The 20,431-nt window shown below is 41.4% G+C and overlaps 1 protein-coding gene across 4 annotated transcripts in view; it reads left to right on the plus strand.

Moving 5' to 3' along the window:
- The first annotated feature begins 1,668 nt into the window (after positions 1-1,668).
- Positions 1,669-20,431, plus strand: part of QRFPR (pyroglutamylated RFamide peptide receptor) — a 40,785-nt gene continuing 22,022 nt past the window's right edge. For all 4 annotated transcript variants that reach the window (XM_075501156.1, XM_075501153.1, XM_075501155.1 and 1 more), the window contains exons 1-4: positions 1,669-2,231; positions 17,742-17,900; positions 18,537-18,598; positions 19,421-19,656. In XM_075501156.1, coding sequence (XP_075357271.1) covers positions 1,892-2,231; positions 17,742-17,900; positions 18,537-18,598; positions 19,421-19,656 — 797 coding nt within the window. In that variant the 5' untranslated portion in view covers positions 1,669-1,891. The remainder of the gene's footprint in view (positions 2,232-17,741; positions 17,901-18,536; positions 18,599-19,420; positions 19,657-20,431) is intronic.

Below are 20,431 nucleotides of genomic sequence, written 5' to 3' on the forward strand. Positions count from 1 at the left end.
ATTATTACAGGCCTAAAAGAGCAAGCTTTTCTAGCCAACAAGGTAGGCCTAACAGAAGGTGAAAGGGGCTGTCTGAATGTTGGGAACTAAGTCAGTCTGATGAGCTTTTGCCTTCCAGAACAAGGCTTAGAAAGCCTGTCAGACAGGGAGCCTGATTACATTGGTCTCAAGAGGAAAACGCAGGGCCATACTGCACCAAGGAAGGGTGACAGGACCCTTTCATGATGGAATAATAAAGAGAATCTTAATTCTTTGCCATGGAGCTATATCTTAAAAGAGGTTTGTCAGCATTTGGAGGACTGACTTGTGCAGGTTGGAATACATACATAACAGCACATGCACGGGAACTTCTCTCCATTGATTTCCACTTAACACAAATGTTTTCTTTCAAAGATGACACAAAATATCTTTGCTCTTGTTGAGAACATTCATTTTGCTGAGAACGACTTGGTGGTGAAATCTCCCCCGTGCAATTTTCCTTGGCAAGCCAGCAATGTAATACCTAATAAACAGACAGCTTTTGCTAGACTTTTCTTCATTCTGTTTTATACTTCCCTAGTACAGGTAAGGACATGTACCCAGGGCAAGGAGCACCCTTTCTGTACAAAATCTAATTTTGCAGCATTCTCCCAGGTGATGTTGTTTCCTCATGAAACATCTATCACTGTGGGGAGGGGGAAGTGTTGCCAGAACAGTTTTCCGTGTTATTGCCTTCTCTGGATCTTTTTCAATAATTTATCATGTGACTGATTAAAAACAAGTTGTTGCTATTAAATGTATTATGATACAGTACAAAGAGGGTATACCTGCGCTAGCGAGAAAGCCGTACCGGGCAACTTAAAACAGGATGGAAGACAAATCAATGCATATTTTCAACTTGACCTCTCTGTTAGACCTTAACTCCCATTGTTATCCACATTTAAACCACAGTGGCATTTTCATGACTACTGTTGCAGCCAGTTATCTAAGCGCACCTTAGTAGCCTACGTAACCTTACCTAAGTAGCCTAGCCAGCTAGGTTGCGTGGGATGGGATTCTGTCAAGCCTCCTCTGGTAAGAGTGGTTATACTGCTGGTGAACGTCTGCCTGGGAGAGGAATCTTCAGGAGCCTCCTGGGATCTCAGTGAGCTCAATGGCCAAAAGCTTGGAAAATTACTTTTCTGTTTGAGCTTTGGCTCCTCATCACATGAGGGCCTGCAGCAGCATTGGTGCAGAGGGGGCTGGAAGGGCAGATAAAATCCCCCCGCTGCCTCGTTTGGGCTGTGCAAAGCCCAGCAGCAGCGTGATGCTGTGCTGGGCTGTGAGTGGCATGAGTCTCCTCTCACGGAGAAGGTCATCTACCTACTACACAATCTGTTTTCCTCTCAGCCCGATCCAAACGTGACGAGAGATTGGCTTGGTAGTTTCAGCTCCCACCCTGGGCATTTCGAACCTCCGTTGGGACGACACCCGCCGTGAATGACGGTCAGCTGCCGCAGGGTTGCGGTGGGGATGGCGGGGCAGGGCTGTGAGGGGCAGAAGACCGTTTAACGGCCGTCCCGCTCCTCAACGGCGGGGCCGGGGTGGACCCGCGCTGGGCGCTGATTGGCTGCCGCCCCCCCGCCCCGGGGCCCGCTGGCCGCGGCAGTCGGCGGCGCTGCTGCCTCGAAGTTTGCCGCCGGGCGGAGCTGGTCGCGCTGCCGCCGTCCCGTCCTGTCCCCCGCGGGCTGCTCCCGGCTCTACGTGTCCCTGTCGCTGCTTCTTCGCCCTCTTCCCCGCGCCGGGTCTGGTCCGGTGCTGGCTGCCTCGCCCCGTGTCCCGGCAGAGCGCCGGAGGGGCGGCGGTCCGGCGATGGCGGGGCGCGGGCGGCGGCGCTGAGGGTTGCTGAGGAGGGAGTAGGGAGGACAGCGTCATGCGGTCCCTGAACATCACCCCGGAGCAGTTCGCGAAGCTCCTGCGGGACAACAACGTGACGCGGGAGCAGTTCATCGCCCTCTACGGGCTGCAGCCGCTGGTGTACATCCCGGAGCTGCCGGGGCGCACCAAGGTGGCCTTCGTCCTCATCTGCGTACTTATCTTCGCCCTGGCGCTCTTCGGCAACTGCCTGGTGCTCTACGTGGTGACCCGCAGCAAAGCCATGAGGACCGTCACCAACATCTTCATCTGCTCCCTGGCGCTCAGCGACCTCCTCATCGCCTTCTTCTGCATCCCCTTCACCATGCTACAGAATATCTCTTCCAACTGGCTCGGCGGTGGGTGCCGGGGCCGGGGCGGACAGCCCCGGGCTGTTACGGGCTCGACGGCCGCTTATGGGAGGTGTGGCGGGGGGGGGGGGGGTGCGGACGATGAGGCGCAGCGGTGGGGCAGTGCTTGTGGCCAGCGCCCCCTGTGAGGAACCCCTCTCCCTCCCGCCCCCTGTGAGGAACCCCTCTCTCCCTCCCGCCCCCTGTGAGGAACCCCTCTCTCCCTCCCGCCCCCTGTGAGGAACCCCCCTCTCCCTCCCGCCCCCTGTGAGGAACCCCCCTCTCCCTCCCGCCCCCTGTGAGGAACCCCCCTCTCCCTCCCGCCCCCTGTGAGGAACCCCCCTCTCTCTCCCGCCCCCTGTGAGGAACCCCCCTCTCCCTCCCGCCCCCTGTGAGGAACCCCCCTCTCCCTCCCGCCCCCTGTGAGGAACCCCCCTCTCCCTCCCGCCCCCTGTGAGGAACCCCCCTCTCCCTCCCGCCCCCTGTGAGGAACCCCCCTCTCCCTCCCGCCCCCTGTGAGGAACCCCCCTCTCCCTCCCGCCCCCTGTGAGGGACCCCGAGGGGTGTAGGGTGTTCCCGCGGTGAGCCCCGGGCAGCCTCGGCCGTTGGGGCCGGTCCTCCGCTGAGCTCGAGAGGCGCGGCCGCCCCGCTGTGAGGGGGCTGCTGTCCTCCCTTGAGGGCAGCGTTATTCCCGCGCACCCCTGCGGAGCTCTTCGTGCTCGCAGAGGGCTTAAGCTCTTTGGTGAAAACTTGGAACGTCTGCTCTCCCTGGAGCCGCTGGCCGCGTTCAGCGGTTCGTAGTCTTTTATCTCAGGACTGGGTCGCTATCTCCAGGTGTGTAGTTCGGGAGCCTCAGCCTGCCGTCGGCTGTTTTTCTGCAGAGTTAAATAATGGCTAAACCACTCCCTCAGGTCGTGTTAAACCCAGCATGCTTTCATGCTTGTATTTGTTAAAGTTGTAGTACGTGCGTGAGAAACTATATGTTGTGCGGTGCAGATGAGGTAGTCTTTGTGGTACTTTCTCTTTTTTTCTCTCTAAGTAATGAAATCTATCTGGCAAGTGAAATATCAGTCTTTATTCAGCTTAAGTTCCTCTGACAGCACTTGACTTGGAGTCAGACCTCCTTAACCTTTTGCAAGGAAAAAGAATGCGTCCTTGGAGAAATAGGGGAGTGAGAGAACATGCAGAATTCATGTTGAAACGATGCATTGTTTTCAAGATATGCTTATATATTGGGAATTATGTTGTATTCCCGTTGATGTGAAGGACCTTTGGGCAAGGCCTCACTGATGTGTAGAAATAATTATTCTTTTTTTCTTTTTTATGCATCCCAGTTCCAAAGTAGTAAAGTAACAAAAAGACAAAGGTGAAATAACACTGCAAATGGTATTTATCTTCCTTTTCTTGGTCTTAAAACAGTGTTTGACAATCATAAGTGGAAAAATAAAAGGGATGGTTTTACAGCAAGTAGCAGACAACATCTTGTACAATCACAAATTGAAATATTTTCACAATATTTCAATATGAACAGAAAGAATGTTCATAAAGTGGCACAGTTATGTTTCAATTTCCAAGGCTTCGTGTGCTTCTGTTCTTGGGAAACGGTGAAGGTTACCTTCAGAACACGAAGACTTAATTCTAGTACATTGCACAGACTAGAATGCAGGGTGGGAACTGACAGGTCAGAGGAGACTTGCAAAGCATTTGGATACCTAACCCAATGTGAAGTGGGCTTTAATTTTGTCTGAAAACCAGGAACTTTGTGGGAGAAGCGATGAATACAAATCTCCAGGGGCTCCTGATAGTAAGGACAACTGTTTTATTTTCTTATGAGCTGTCTTTGGGGGAGGTAACCACTGTTTTAAGACAGTACAGATGTTGAATCCCAAAACTAATAAGAATGTGTAAATAAAAATAATGGAATAAATTGGTAGCTATACTGCTGTGCCTTCCTTTTGACTATTGTAGTTCCAGTTGTCCTTGCTCAAAGAAGAATACAGCAGAAAGTTACTGGTGGCATCAAGAGATCTCACATAAAAGGGTGAGGACTGAATTGAATAGCTTTCCCTAAAGATAAGAGGTGTGATTCTTCTCACTCATAAGGAAGACCCTGGTCTGTCAGCTTGACTATACATCTGAGCAGAATCAACTAAAAGTTGGGTGGGATAAAGCCTCCACCTGAGGTGAATTACATCAGATATGGCCCAAGCATGTGGAAGAGTATGGGGAAAGTATGTAAGTTTCCATTTACCTTCTGTTACTGAGGATGCTTGACAAAAACCTAGTAGTAGTGAGTGTAAAAGGTTGCAACAAATACCTTCAGATATTCAGTAGCTGGATACTTTAAAGTATACTGTTCTGTGGGTTTTACTGTACTTTTTGTCTACCCTCTTTGCTGTGCTAGAGCATCTTCAGTACAAGGGGATCCATGGATCCCATTGACTTTGATAGCAGCCTTTATGGTCCTGGTAAGATAATTAGCTTTAACACAGTATTGGCAGGACATAATATGTAACATAATTGATGGGTGTTACCCTTCACTGTTGGGGGCTGTGTGTATGTGTGAAGTAAAATTCAGGAAAACAAATGAGATGTAAACTGATGGCATCCCAAGGGTATCTGATTCCTGAGGCTTACACTGTGAAGCATGAATGGTGATTACAGTTATACTGCAAATCAGAGCCTGCCAGTCTGGGAGGAGTCTTTTCCTTGCTAGCTTTACTGGTTTAATTTTCCTTTTGCCTTTCATTTTGTAGTCTGAGAAAGCTTATTCCCATCCACCTTAATGCAACATCTCTGAGTAGTGCAAGCTTTAACTCTGTTAAGAAAAAGGTGATTTGACTATGTAATATATCCCTGCTGGAAGAAGTGGTGCATCCTGAGACACTTGATGCTAGAAATATTTTTGGGTTTCTTTATATCTTGATTTAGCTGCACTTGCATCACTAAAACAAGCATCTGTACTTGGTGATGTAAACTGAGACATGAGTGTGTTTTGTACTTGTCTTTGATTTGGAACTGGTTCTTGATTTCCATGCTTGTCCGTGTGTGTTTGTGTTTCTTTCCTTCTTTTCTCCTTCAGAAACCCACAGCAGAATGGGAGAGGTGAGGGGAAAACTGCAAACACTCTAGGCTGTAGAGGCAGAACATACAAATGTAAGAACAGACACAGTTTCAGAGCAGCTGTTACCTTTTAAGACATTATGGGATGCTATTAGAAAGAGCTACCGTTTTGGTCCTTCTGAAGTGAAGGGTGAAACCCTTTCACCCCAAAGGGTTCCAGGTGTGCATAGTTTACAACAGGACTCCAAGGAGAATGTTGATAGCTGGTGATGTAAAGTAATTCAAATTGTGGATGGTAAAGTGGCTCCTCTAATAGAAAGTGTTTGTCAGAATTCTTTAGAAACTGAAGATTTCTCATGTTCACTGCATTATACTTATCAGAACTTAATTCAGTTCTGACAGATGAGAAAAACTAAAGCACTGGCATGACTTTTTCCACAGTATATTAATTAATACATCTTAACTTCACTTACAATTTAGCAACTGCAGTTTCAAGAAACTGAATGCATGCCTCACTTTGCCTGATGATTATGCAGCATTAACACAGACCTGCTAGCTCTACATACACAGCAACTGGAAGCAGCACCATAATGACTGAAAATGGGGGAATCGGTCTCACTTTTCATTGTCTGATCTCTTAAGAATCTGTATGGCTGTGTGAGACTAGTAGTGACAGTATATGATTTAATTTCTGAATTTATACTTTGCAACTAAAATGGCTGTAATTTCTAAGGGAACTTTCAATAAAAATCCTGCAAACTACTCTCTCTCTAATGTGGAAGATACTGTGGAAAAAAAAGAAAATTGTGGCTTTGGCACAAATGATCGCTGGGATCGTATTTATTGGTAAGAGGAAGATAAAATGGGAAGCTGAGTAAGGGGTAAATTGATGCATACAGCAAAGGTAGTCTTGGTGCAAACTGAAGCAGTTGAGGATTTGCTCTCATGATCATAGGTAGGAGGCAGCAGTAGCAGTCTTGTTGTCATTCTGGTGGCAGCACTGTTAAAGATAAATTTGGGCTTTTGTCTCTGGGCCAAATATACAAGAGTCACTTTATTTTCTGATGCTGCTTAGTTAGCTGAGTAACAGCAATATCTTTACAGAACTGCCTGGAGCAACTGGAGAATTACTTTTAATGTTGTGTAATGTAATAGCCCTGGCAAAAAATAAGGGCAAAACATCAGGTGACGGTAGACCTAGCACTATGCTACATCTTTCCCGTGAATTTCACATCTTATCGGTTAGAATATATATTCTCAAGACAGGTGTCAGAGGGTGGCTTTTCCTGCCATTTAGAGAGTAGGGAGTCATCTAGGGCACTACTTGAGCACACAGCAGTATTTGAGATGCCCTCACGTATCTTGTCTGGCCTCCAGCTGCCACTCTCTACATTTCTGTCATATCTGGTGCTCCTTGACATGGCAATTTCCTCTTCTCTAAAGGCTTGGTTGAAAACCAAGGGGCATCTTATACGCAGCTGAGTATTTAGGGTGCTTTCTGTTCTTTACCAAATATCTTGTATCAAGCAGTGTGTTACCTTACTTACAACTTTCCTGTATGAGAATGCATAAACATTCCTTACTATGGGATTAAAATTAAATCTTAGTAATGAAAATCACTGGGCCTTTTGTGTCTGATAGTCTTGGTCACCTCTGTAAAATTTCATTTCTGTTCTTCAGCGAGACATTAGAAACTTCTTCACTCTGACTTGCTTCTGGAATGTTCTTTGATACTAAAGAGTTTCGAAATACTCTCAAACTCTGCTGACATGCTATTAGGGCTAATACTAGACAGTAAAGCTGGACGTGAGAGATCGAGTTATTTGAATCTCCAGTTTTAAAACCTTTTTTTAAAACTTTCCAATTTAAGTTATCTAGACTTGCTGTAAATCAGTTCAGGGAAACAAGAGCACTCTTCATTTGCCTCCTGCAGTATGAGAAGTTACGTCTCAGGATTGATCCGCTTCTGTAAGAGCGGGGTGATTTTTGTAGTTCCATCTGTAATGGTGAAGTCTTGCCTTATCCTTCATTCTCTGTGCCCTGCAATTGTGTGTTTTGGGGTATTTGCTTATGAGTAGGGGTAGGAATAAAATTCTTTATGAAGATGTTTGAGAGGGTTATACAGTGAATCACAGAATCACAGAATCGTATAGGTTGGAAAAGACCTTTAAGATCATCGAGTCCAACCGTAAACCTAACACTACCAAGACCACCACTACACCATGTCCCTAAGCACCTCATCCAAACGTCTTTTAAATACCTCCAGGGATGGCGACTCAACCACTTCCCTGGGCAGCCTGTTCCAATGCCTCAGTAAAGGAAATAACAGGCTTAGGGTTTTTTATATATATATAATATATTGGCAGGGTGTTTTGCTTGAAAGCAGAAAAACAATGCTGACAGAAGGAGACTTATTCTATTCACATGTTCAGTACAGGGAATTTCTTACTGCAAGCTGTGCATGTCATTAATTAGTGTAAATAGCAAAGACAATGCCTGATGCGAAATATTTGCTGTTGCATTAATTGGACAAAGAAATAAAGCAAGTTTTAGGATGCAGATAGATTGGTTAGTGTTTCATGTGAGGTGGTGGTTATGTCCTTGGTAAAAATACCTGGCAATCTCTGCCTTGCATCAAGTGAACAGGACTGTGTTTTCCATGTCCTCTTTTGTTCCGTGCTAGTGAGTCCCTTTTCTCTCTTCAGAGGAGATCTGGATCTTTAACCTCTATCCCTGCCAAAAATACCCACCTGTACTACTTGTTTGTACCACGATTGCAGACAGTAGTTTGCTGCAGTAGTTTTGTGTTCTAGTAGCAGTGCTGTGCTGCACAGCTGTCCTGCATCTTTGCATGTTTGTATTTGTTTTTACTCACTGATTGCTGCATTTTGAAATAAGCTGCTGATCCAAGTTTGCCTGAAGACCGTGGTGCCCATTTCAGTGGGTTTGTAAACCCACGGGCAGAGAAGGTGCATGTGAGCCTTGGAAGGAAGGAAAGTAGACAGTGTGGGACACCTTGGTCAGCTAGCCCAAGGTGTGCAGTCCACACTTTCAAATTGCAGGATAGAGGGAATGGTGTGGACTCCATCTTGCATCAGTAAATAAACTATAGGCTATTCGAGGTGCATGGGCTCATGCCAATACCATTTTATCTCAGCTGCTGTAGTTGACCATAAACACATCTAAACTACCACAGGTCTACTATCAAGTGCTACCCTCATGCCTTGTTCTGGGCAGAGGTATGTGTAATTTTCTTTATCCTCTATAGGTAACATGTGAGAGACTTGTGCGTCACGGATGGTAAGCTAAGGATGCAAAATGCCTGTATACCCAAGAATCGATATAAAACAATGCATTGCCCAAGTATGAAAGATGCTTAAGGATACTATCTGTATGATGATGACTGACTTGTTTTCTGCCCTGAAGTTACAAAATATAAACAAGCTTACGTTGCTTGCATCAAGTGTGCTGGAGAGAACTGGTTCACAAGCTGTGATAGAGATTTTAGTGCAAGGGCTTGGTCAACAACATTTTAACAGAGGAAGGAGCAATTTAACTTTTATCAGAGAATGGTTTTAGGATTTTGCCTTTTTTTTACCTTAATAAACCAAAACCCAATCTTTTAAATGGGTGATGAAATGGCTAAATCATAGTTACAGGCACAACATCTGATAATGAAGGCATGAAGCATTGGTTAAGGGAATATCATTTGTATTTGCAGCCTTCTGAATGTGTTATCATTGGGGAAAACTAATCGTTGCTTGAATAATCTATGCACTTTTCAGCAGTGCATAAGGAATACTTTTGGGAACCTCTTAGCTTCTTGAAAAAGAGAAGCAATTAGTTATTTGCATTCCCAGTATTCCTTTGCAACTGATTTTCTTTCCCAATTGGAAATGGTCAGTATTAAATGCTGCACTGCTGTCTTCACTAACAATCTATTGGAAGTGTTTGCTGAAAGCCTAACCTTATAGAAAGTTAAACATTTTAATACATATTTTAAAATATTAGATTACTATTTAAAATATTCAAAAATGTCACACGTTTCTGTACTGGGGGGATGTAAATGGAAAATGAGCAGGCAAAAAAGGAGATACTTTTTCAGTAAGTCTTTCCAAGAAAAAAATAATTTTAAACAGCCTTTAGAAAGTCTTTGAAAAATATTAATCAGATTCTTTCTGATTTAGGCATATTAGATACCTAATACTACTTCATAGACTGCAAAAGAACTGAAGCAAAATTCTGTTCAGTGTAGCCACAGCCAAAAAACCCCCAAGTGAACCATAGTCTGAGAAATAGACTAAAGTTTTCCCAGCGCCTAGTTTTAGCACAAGAAGGCTTCAGTGCTGGGATCATACCAGAATGCTTAATGTACTGGAGCTGTGTTTATCTCTGCATTTGGAGGCATTACATAGGTGTTATGAATTTTGTGCAGTATAGTACAAAAATGTCCCAGGTGTCTCAGGGCTGTGCGTTTTGCATTGGGAAGCAGAAAGTAGCACCCTTTTCCCCAAGCTCCATCTGTCTAGAGTTTGGCTCATTTAATGTTCGTTAATGACCTTAGGTAGCTGGTGTCCACACTGATTTTGGAGTCAGGCTCAAGAATTTAAACTTCAGTTTAAGTGAGGATCTAGCCAGACTTTTCATATGAATCAAACTAAACATTGTTTTCAAGAGCAAGTCAGTGATTACATTAATCCTGGATTTTTATGATTGTCCCAATGCTGATTTAGAGGCAAGGGGAATGCCTTTTGTTCTGAAAGTGGCTGGTTAACTCGAGGACGGGATGCACATAAGCAGGCAATAGAAGAGGAATTTCTGTTTTGAAGTTGCTCTCACTTTTTAATTCTGTATATTGTATTTACCAGGTGATCTATCGTTGTGAAACCTGAGAGGAAATCTAATTTGGGTCAATTAACAGTAATACACAGGGAAGCAGAGTAGTCCATGTAGACTACTTTATCTTCTGAGAGTGGGTGATTACGACTTGGAGTGCAAGGATGTGAGGTTGCTGTTGGGTGGGCTTGAGCTGCCAAGTCCTGCTGGAACTGTATATTTTGCCTGCTTTTTTTCCCTGCTTTTATTGCACTTCTCTTGGTTGAAAGAAGAGGCAAATAAGGATTTTGGTTTGTTTTCAATGATTTAAAGGCTGTAGGTTTTGTAATAATCAAATGTAAGTATAGAATTCACATAATGTTGATGCTGCTATAGAAATTCATTGTAGAGCCCTACCCTATCCCCATAGGAACTTAGACAATGTGCCTTTGTCTAATAAGCAGGATGCGGCTGTTGAAAGCAGAAGTTTAACTGATGTATTACTAGCCTAGTTAGTAAACCATGAAGAACTGCTTAGGTCTGCCAAGAAGGTAGGAAACTAGGGGAAAGGTAATTCTGGCAGGGGGAGATTGCGACCACCAACTCACAGACCATCTACCCCAGTTATACCACCGACTCAAATAATGAAGTTGAGGAAGAACAGCTAAGCATGCATATTAATTTACGTGCTGGGCAAACAGATTCTAACCAATCATTTAACAGACTAATACAGCATATGTATTAGGAAGTTGAATATGTTAATGCTTTGTGTATAAATAACTTAATTTGAAAGCTTGGTGTGCTGTTTTGAGACAGGCACCCATATCTGTGCAAATATGCAATAAAATGCCTCTTCTGCATGTGTATTGGTGTTTTGCACAGTGGGTAAAAGAACCCCGATTTTTGGGACAACATAGGGGTTTAAAATAAAGAATTAGTAATAACAGAACAAGATGGTCAGCGTGGGAAAAAAGTGAATGATCAAGCTTCTCTTAAATTCTGTCACTTGACACTGAAGGTGGCTTTAGTAATTAATGATTTAAATCATCAGGTAAGAAACATGGGTTTATATAAATTTTTGTTGTTTGGAATCTGCACTTTGTAGCTATTTTGCTAGAAAGTGGTTGCATCTTTCCAGTTAATCATTAAAATGTGAGGTGTCTGTTTAATTAGAGATAATTCTTTTACAAGGTAGGGGACTACTTCTTGATAAGTAAGAGGATATTTTAAATGTATTAAGTTTTTTCCCTTAGGGAACGTAATTAATCACTATTTTCTGATGTAATTTATTATATGGTTGTCATTTACTCAATATTGTGAAGTTGTTGGATGGAAGCTGCAGTGTAACTGAAGTGCCGGAGGACAGCATTGTTTTCAGCAGTTACCTGTATGCAGTGAATGTAGTAATTGATGTATCAGTCAGATTTATTTGAAGCAAGTAGGTCTCGTCCTTTCTTACCCCTTTTTTTCTTCATAGGTTTGAAGAAGAGTGCATACTTCCCTGCTTCTTAATTCTGTTTCTCACCTTTGAAAGACAAATATCTCTAATTGCTTTCTTCCATCTCACAGGCTACGTGCCTCTTGTATCTAATTTGCTTATTACAATTTGGGGTGCTGTTTTCTTGACAGCTGCTGTAGGTTTATGTTGATGACTGGTCTGTCTCAGGACAACTTTTAAACTTTGTTTCTAAAAATCTGTCTTAAACCCTTTTTGTTTTTTCAGCATTATTTCAGTGTGCATAGAGCCAGGAAACACTTCACATTCCTTTCCTTCCTCTGTTAAAATGAAGTGACTTCTTTCTTCGGCAAATGCTTCCTTTATCCAAATGCTGATTAGTTTAATGGCTCCAAAAACACTATAAGGACTGAGATTTAAATAATCTTGACTGAAACTCACTTATGTGGGCTTTTGTTCTTTACTTTTGCATGTTGCTCTTTCACTAATTGTCCTCTTTAGATAGGATTGGAAATTATGTTTTGAACAATATGTTGTTTAAAAAGAAATAAATAACAAAATAAAGCCATTCGATGCCTTTATCATAAAGATAAAAAACAAATCCCTTCTTATTTTCAGATTGGTTGGGAGATGGGAAACTTCATTGTATTCTTAATCCAATGTTGATTTATTATAGGTGAAGTGCATCATGACAAGGACATAGTACCCAATACAAATAACTACAATATCTAGCAACCATGTTAGTGAATGGGAAGAAGACTTGAATAATACAAGCTGTGAAACCACATTCTCTCCCAACCATGGTCTAAACAGCTACATTCTTATCAGCTTCACTAGAAAAAAGGTGTAAACTTGTATCCTTCAGACTTATCACAGAGTAACAGAAGATTCTAAACACAAACATGTGAAGATTCTAAACACAAACATGTGAAAACTAGCTTGACATGTTTTTAATTTATCAGTGTTTCACACAGCTGTTTTTTGCCTGTCCCGGTCTTATTTTAATTTCATTGTCTAAACTATGATGTAGTAGCATAATTTGGTTTTTTGGTTGGTGGTTGTTTTTTTTTTTTTTTTTTTGCAACTTAACATGTCTTGCTTATAGTAAAAATTGGCTTTTTTTCCCCTCATTTTTTCCAGAAGGGACTTTCAACTAACAGGCAGTCGAGAATGGGGTTGCATCAGTTTCTTATTGCTGCAGGTGAAGCTTGCTTTACACAAATGGGTTAAATGCGAAGTGATATGTGCATGTATTGTTGGATCAGGGACTAGACCTCAGTACCTGTTTCCCTAATAATGAGTATGGAAGTTTGCAGGTATTGTGTTGGGTTTTTTGTTTTTTGTTTGCTTGGTTTTTTTTTTCCTGGCTGTGAAAATCCATAATTATTCTTGTGAGATGGTCCATTTCAGAAGGAGGTCCTGAAGGTGGGGTCCTAATGGTAAGGCTTTCTCCTTGAGGTTGGAGAGCCAGGATTCCAGGCCCCCTTTTCGACACTTCCCTTGTTCAGTGATTACAGCATTCAATCAATTTAAGGGAAGGAAGAAGAGATGCATCATCTGTGTTTTGGGAAGGCTTTGACTAGTAAAACCTACCTCGCCTGTTAAATCGAGTCTCACAAGCAAGGTTGTGTTTAGTGTCCAGAATACTGTGTCCAGTTTCGGACCCTCAGTACAAGAAAGATATTGATAAGCTGGTATGAGTTCAGCAGAGGGCCACCCAGACATCAGGGGTGGGAGCAGCTGCCCTGTATGGGTGGAAAAGCTGAGGGAATGGAGCTTGTTCAGCTTGGAGAAGGGACAGTTTTGGGGCAACCTAGCAGCATTTTGCAGTGCATACAAGGAGGTTATTGAGAAGATGGACCCAGGCTCTTCACAGCAGTGCGTGGCAGGAGGATGAGAGACAAAAGGCTTTGACTGAAACAAGAAGGTCAGACATGATATAAGGAAAATCTTTTTACATGTGGAGGACAGTCAAGCAGAGGAAGAGGCTGACCCAGGGAAGGCTGTGCTGTCTTCGGCCTTGGAGACTTTCAAGATCTGAATCCTCTGGCCTGCATCTGGCTTGATTGCTGATCCTGCTGTGAGCCACGAGGTCAGATTAGAGACCTCCTGAGTTTGTTTCCAACCAGCATTATTCCATGGTTCTCCAGTTCTCTTCTGTGTTTGTCAAGACTGACTGAGACAACTCTGCAAGGCCATGCTGGGAACCTGTAGCGTGGAAGTATCTATCTGAAGGAACAGGGCAATAGAATCAACAATTTGGACATTAGACAGCTAAAGCCCAAAGAATAAGATGACAGTTGAACTTCCCTTCCATAAAGGGCTTCTGAAGTCCTTTCAGTAATCTAATTCCAACTCAACAAGAACAAGCTTTCTGTTAGGAAAGAATGTGATTTAGGGCTTGTGGACTTAGAGATGGCATTTTGAAAATATCTACTGAAGAGTTAATCTCTATATAGTTGTTCTGTTTCAGAATATGCCTGCAATAACCAGTGTGGTCACTTGGAGCTTTTTAGTATTCTGAAATAATAGTTTCAGGTTGTCTTTTTCCTTCATTCTTCCAGCCGCCCCAGCCCAACGGTCACCATTCTGAAATAGTTATCTTATTTAACAATAAATGATTCTCATTTTCCATGTGTACAAAAGCTGATAGTGTCTGTAGTTTGAAAACATGGGCTATATAACTTATAGTATTAAAAGACTTGGAGAAAGTCTTCAGTAATTATCTAAGCAGTTTGGAATGGTTGGTATGTATTTACAAATAAAATCATGAAAGTTTTGAAAACTAAGAACAGGCTTTATGTGGAAAACATTCCCTATTCTGTCAAGTACAATGACCCCTGGTATCTCAGGGTTGAATCCCATTCAAACACACTAAGGATGGTGGAGCTGGATCTCAAATCTGTTGATGTCAGATTTCCATTGAAGTTGATGACTTTTCATTTGGCCATGACATTCTAAACACTGTATTCCTTTCTTTTTTTCCCCCAAACATATCTGTTTCAAACACTCACGCAAATGAGAGTTGATTTCCTTGCTAAACAGTCACTTAACCTTGGTGAAGTTTTGCCTTTGAAACACCAGAGTGCCTCATGATTTCAGAAGATAGGAAGCATTTGTATAGTGAGTGACAATTCAGGGCAAGCACAAGAGCCCTAAAGTGAAATGGTAATGTAAATACAAGTTAATAGAGACGCTGGGCTTGGTGGCATGTGAAGCTTCACGGAGGCTGAAATACAGTTCTGTTTTTACTATTGATATATAGAGGCTTTTTGAGGAGCTTTTAGCTACTGTCTTTTTGAAAATTTCATGTTATTTCTTGGTTATAAGAACACATGTAGCTGTTCTGCTTTGGCCACAAAGGTTCAGTCCACCAAGGAACCAAAATGTGTGCCATGTGACTCAGAGCAGGTGTTTCTGTTTCAGCCAAATGTGTCTAATGAAAAACATCCTGTTTCACATATCTGGAAGTGCTACTGTCACTCCTCATTCAGCTCAGTAGGATCAGTCTGTAGACATTATGTAGATTCTTCTTTTTATGACCTCTTTAATAGTTACTTATATATACCTTAGGTGATGACTTACTGTGCATTTGTCTCTGAAGAGATGAAATAAGGAGTTTCTGCAGCCTTTTCTCCTGGGGGTTCAGCTAAAGGCATAGTGGTAGTCTGTGCTCTTTGACAGTGTGGTTATTGGGAAGAAAATGAGAGATAGCAGCAAAAGGCAATGAAAATCTGGGAGTTACTACCTGATAAACTCGGGTATTTTGTTTGGTCTTTGAGTAGTTGGGCACAAGCTGGAAATTCCACCAGACTCGTATAACATCAGTGAAAGTCGCTGTCTCATTTTGTTTTACTTAAGTAGAGTAATAAAGTGATACTTCTTTGCTTCCTAAGAATACCCTGGAATGCTGGGACTTCGGTGAAGGAATAGTGCATTATGGGAATAATGCACTCCCTATAATGGAGTATAGTCCAAGTGGACTTAACTTTATTTAACTCTAACTTTTTTCAAACTGTAAGAAACAGCACATGGTGAAAGTTTGGTGTGGTTTTTTTTTTTTTTCCACAGCTCCAGCACTCAAAGTTGAACTTGTTTCTTTAGTGAAACAGGAACTTAAACGTTTCTTTCATGTACAAGTTTTGCTTTTCTGTTCATGTTATTTGTATCAGGAGTCACTTCTACCTTAGTGAAGAAAAAACTTGAAACTGATAGTGGAAAATCTCCTTTTGATTCAAAGGAGTAGGGTTTGGATTTGGCTGAAGATCATTTTATCTCTGCTTTACTCATGGCAGTAAGCCAGAGATTGTGTGCCATAGCCTCTTCTTTGGTTGTATTCACCATTTGCCATGTGCAAAGAAAGTATGATTTGAGCTTGCTTTTTGTCTGGCTACAGAAGTTTCAACACACTGGTTGAAGAACTATAAATTTGACTGAGTGGGTCTGGTGCTTATACATGTAGCACATACTGTACTGAGTGTAGTGAGAAACTGATGAGATGCCAAGTTAAGATATTGGCCGTGTTTCATGAGGGGTTTACTTTGTGCTTACTGAAGCCAGGGAAGAAGTGGGGGGAATTTTATTGTATAAATGGCAGTTGATGCCAGATGTCAAGATGTCTTGTCTTGCTCCTTCTGACACCCTGGCAAAATACATACTAGACGAGAAACAGACATGCAGCCCAGTGCATCTTCTTCCATGCAATTCCTACTGACCATGCTAAGATTTCATTGAAGTAGCTTGAAACTGGGCTGCATGTTATATTTTTATTCTATTTTAAGCCAGGTCTGCATGCCCACTCACTGTGTTTCGGGTGTTGAATATGTACTTGAAAGGTACTTGACTTCCGTCCTTTGCCCCTTGCCTTCCCCTTCCCTTTTTTGAGCCACAGAAAAAGTAATTTTTTTGGGGCAGCTGGAATTGATAAGACCAGTAGTAAACCAGATCCTTCTTGTAAGCCACAGTGGCTTTTAGCCTGGCCTAACAGACAGAAGTTTCCCTGTTCCTTGTTCCCTTCATGGAGGGCAGGATTAAGTTTTGATAGTTTCCTGTTTGTTTTCTTTCTGTTTTGCATACCTTTATTGCTTAAGGTGTCTGTAGCATCTGAAAGCTTGACTTACAATTGGATCAGATATTCCTTTGGCTATTTTGAGTTTATGGATTATATCTGGGTAAAGTATAATTAATGATCAAGTAAGGGAAATAACCCCAGCTATTGCTGAAATGAATAGCTGTTATTGAACTGTAAGAATGTGAGGGAACTGTGAGAATGCGGGCATACAAAATTATCTCAGGGTCAGAAATATGGTCAGAAAATGAGTAAATGAGAATTAGCTTGGGAAAGGCGTTAACATAAGATTTTTGAGAAAAAGTAATTCATACCACAGTTTCTAAGATGGTTGGGACTTGAGGATGAGTAGTGGAGGATGACTAATATGTTAAGAATTGAATATGCACTTTCGGGAAGCTATAGCAGCAATGAAATCTGAAGGTCTGTGCTATCTGTGCATAAATAGGGTGGGAACCTATACAACTGTGAAAATGCAGGCAGGAAATTGCATTTAATTTGGACAGTTTCTAACATAATGTGTTAATCAGGAAAGAGGGAGACTTGGAGAATGGAAAGATGATGAAGAGGTTGAATTTCTCCTCTTATGTTACACCTCTTAGAGGACTCCTATATATATATCACTTGGCAGAATGATGCATTAAGTGCCAAAGTATACAAATAGAGTGGTATTTAAATGAGCAGAAGGAATGTATTTGCAACAGCAGAAAAGGTAAACTTTTAAACAGGTAACATTAAGACCTTCATAAAACTGGAGAGTAATCTGCCAAGATAAAAAGATAATAAATATTCCTGTAACTTGGCACATTTGAAAACAGATGATGCAAGACTTGATCAGAAGTGAAACAGGAATAAATCTCGGACTGATACAGAGCAAGCAAATATGTCCTTAGAAGTCTTGGTTTTGCAGATGTAGCGCGTACGATGGAAGAATGACTATTGAAAGCTGCATTTGACGAATAGCTTAAATAGGTGACTTATCAGTTTAGCTGTTAAAATAAATCTAAGAATATCGGTCTGTTCTTTTTGCACAGTAGCACTTTAGTAATGAAGTCTAGTATTAATAGCTTTTTCATGAACTGCAACAGTTGCATACCTTACTTTCTGACTATTGCAGGTGCCTTCGCTTGCAAGATGGTACCATTTGTTCAGTCCACTGCTATTGTAACTGAGATTCTTACAATGACCTGCATTGCTGTGGAAAGACACCAGGGAATTGTGCATCCACTAAAAATGAAATGGCAGTACACCAATAAAAGAGCTTTCACGATGCTTGGTAAGATTTTAGGCATCTCCAGTAATCATGTGTATAGAGAAAACATCTTCAATGTAGCTGGTGTAGATGGCATGACAGAACAGAAGGCACTGATATGACCAGTGATCCAGAGGTAGTGTTTAATGATAAGTCTGGTAGCATTTACAAAACAGCTCAAGGATAGTGCCTATACGTATAGTAATTACTAGCCAAAACCCTGACAATAAGCTTAGAATCTGAAGTCAAAGATTTACTTAACCAAGACTCTGATAAACCTTTGGCAGCCTTTTCTTTCTTTTTTTCTCTTTTAAGAAAGGTTCAAAATGTACAAGCACTGCTAAAGCAATGTCACAGCTGTAAATAGTCCTTCCATTGTAACACAAAGAGAACATACATAATGCTGCTCATGCAAGTTAAGTTGCCTTTACATTTGAATACCAATAAATGAAGATAGTTTGAGAGAAAGAAAACTGATAACAAAAGAGCACACTTTTGTTGATGTGAATGTTGACTGATGTATGCATCATATAGAAAACTTTGTTCTTTATTTAAATTGTCTACTTTGCCTGACTTTTTAAAGATGAAGCTGTTAAACTGTTCATACCAAAACTTATGCTGCTTGTTGTACAAAGTATTAAAAAATATATTTGTTTACAGGCATAGTCTGGTTGCTGGCAGTTATTGTTGGGTCACCTATGTGGCATGTGCAACGGCTTGAGGTATGTTATGTGAAATGAGCATTTACATTTTAAACGCAGTCCTCGCTGGATGTTTTTGTACCTTTAGCAATGGAATTAAATAAACTCCTAAGGAATGAGAGTGGAATAAGAGCAGTGGAGCTTTTGTTCTCTGTGCCAGCATGAGAAAGGCTAAGGATTAGAACTTGCATGTACTGGAAGAAGGACTGCCAGCAGGGACTAGTCATGTCTACCCTCCCCAATTATGTCAAAGAGCAGTAATTACATCTATGACTTCCACTGTGGTTTCCTTTTGGTTTATAGGTGCACTGGCACACAGCAGTGTAGGGCTTAGATTACTGTTTCAGGATGACATAGTGTTCCCCGAGATTTGGAATAACTGTACCTAGTTTAAAATGTAATTAGCTGCCCACTATAGTTTAAGGAGTTACTGTTCACTCTTGGAGGGGGAAAAAAAAAGGCTTCTCAGAATCTGCTGCTTGTGAGTCTGAATGTTAGCAAATCTTTTTTTTTTTTTTTTTAAGTGATTAATATGCAAAGTTTCTATACATCCATCTTTACTTGCAAAATGTGTAGCTGAGGTCTCCTTTTAAAATCCTCATTAAAAAAAAAAAAAAAAAGTCTTGAGGAGGAGTGCAAATCAGCGCACCTCCTGACCTCTCTTTGTCAACTTGGATCAACCCAATGCTTGATGTGGAAAAGTGCTGGGAAGAATTTTGTCACTTTGAAAAGTCTGTCTTGAATTTTGGTTGTTGTATTAAGAGCAAGGAATATTTGAATGTGCTTGGTTTTTACACTTGGGGTAAACAATGTAGTGACTCATCTCCTTTACACTTGTTACAGGTTAAATATGACTTTCTATATGAAAAAGCATATGTTTGTTGCTTGGAAGAATGGGCCAGTCCGATTTATCAGAAGATATATACGACCTTTATTCTTGTTATACTCTTCCTTCTTCCACTGATGTTGATGCTTTTTTTGTACACTAAAATTGGCTATGAACTCTGGATTAAGAAACGAGTGGGAGATGCTTCAGTTCTTCAAACCATTCATGGGAGTGAAATGTCTAAAATATCAAGGTTTGTAAAGTAAAATACAGTTGGAACTTTGACTTCTAGAAAGCTTTTTTTTCCTTGACAGTTCTTCAAAACCAGTGCAAAAAAAAAAACCAACCCTCCTTCCTTATCTGTTGGGAAGTCTACAAGCATAGACCAGATTTTTAAAGCTAGCTAGTTATTTAACACTTAGATACCCAATTCAAGGCAACTTAAACAGATTGTTTTCTTCCAAGTATAGTGTAGCCACACCTTGGAAGTCAAACCCTTTCAATAAATCTCATATTCTACATTGTGAAATGCTTGTTTTTGAAAGATGTAGGCCACGAGTTAGAAGGTGACTTGGGGAAAATGCTGCTACATTGTTTCCATATGTTCTATGGAAAGTTCTTTATATAATTCTGAGACTGTGAACACTGCTTTATGATCCTATTGTAAGTTAAATTGGCATATGGGAAAAAATCAGAATTCATTTAAAAACTACTTTGGTACAGCTTAGCTTGGTATAGCTTCGGAAGAGTTTTGAGTGTTCTCAGATGTGTTTGTGTGAGACTATCCAGATGGTAATGCTCTATCTGAAAAGTTATAAAAATCAATAATTATCAACTTTGCTATTTAGCACTAAATATGGGCTACCCTTAATATTGCCTCATGTTTTTTCCTTTCATTTGGCAAATTGATCTGTTGCCTGATGTGCTAGAAACCTCTAACAGTTCTGCTCATTGAGGAGAGTATCACCTTAAGTATCGACTGTAAGGAGAATACTGACAAGCAGCTTGAAGATAAATGATTCCTTAGA

This window comes from Mycteria americana, chromosome 4, assembly GCF_035582795.1.
Source record: "Mycteria americana isolate JAX WOST 10 ecotype Jacksonville Zoo and Gardens chromosome 4, USCA_MyAme_1.0, whole genome shotgun sequence".
Lineage (NCBI taxonomy): Eukaryota > Metazoa > Chordata > Aves > Ciconiiformes > Ciconiidae > Mycteria > Mycteria americana.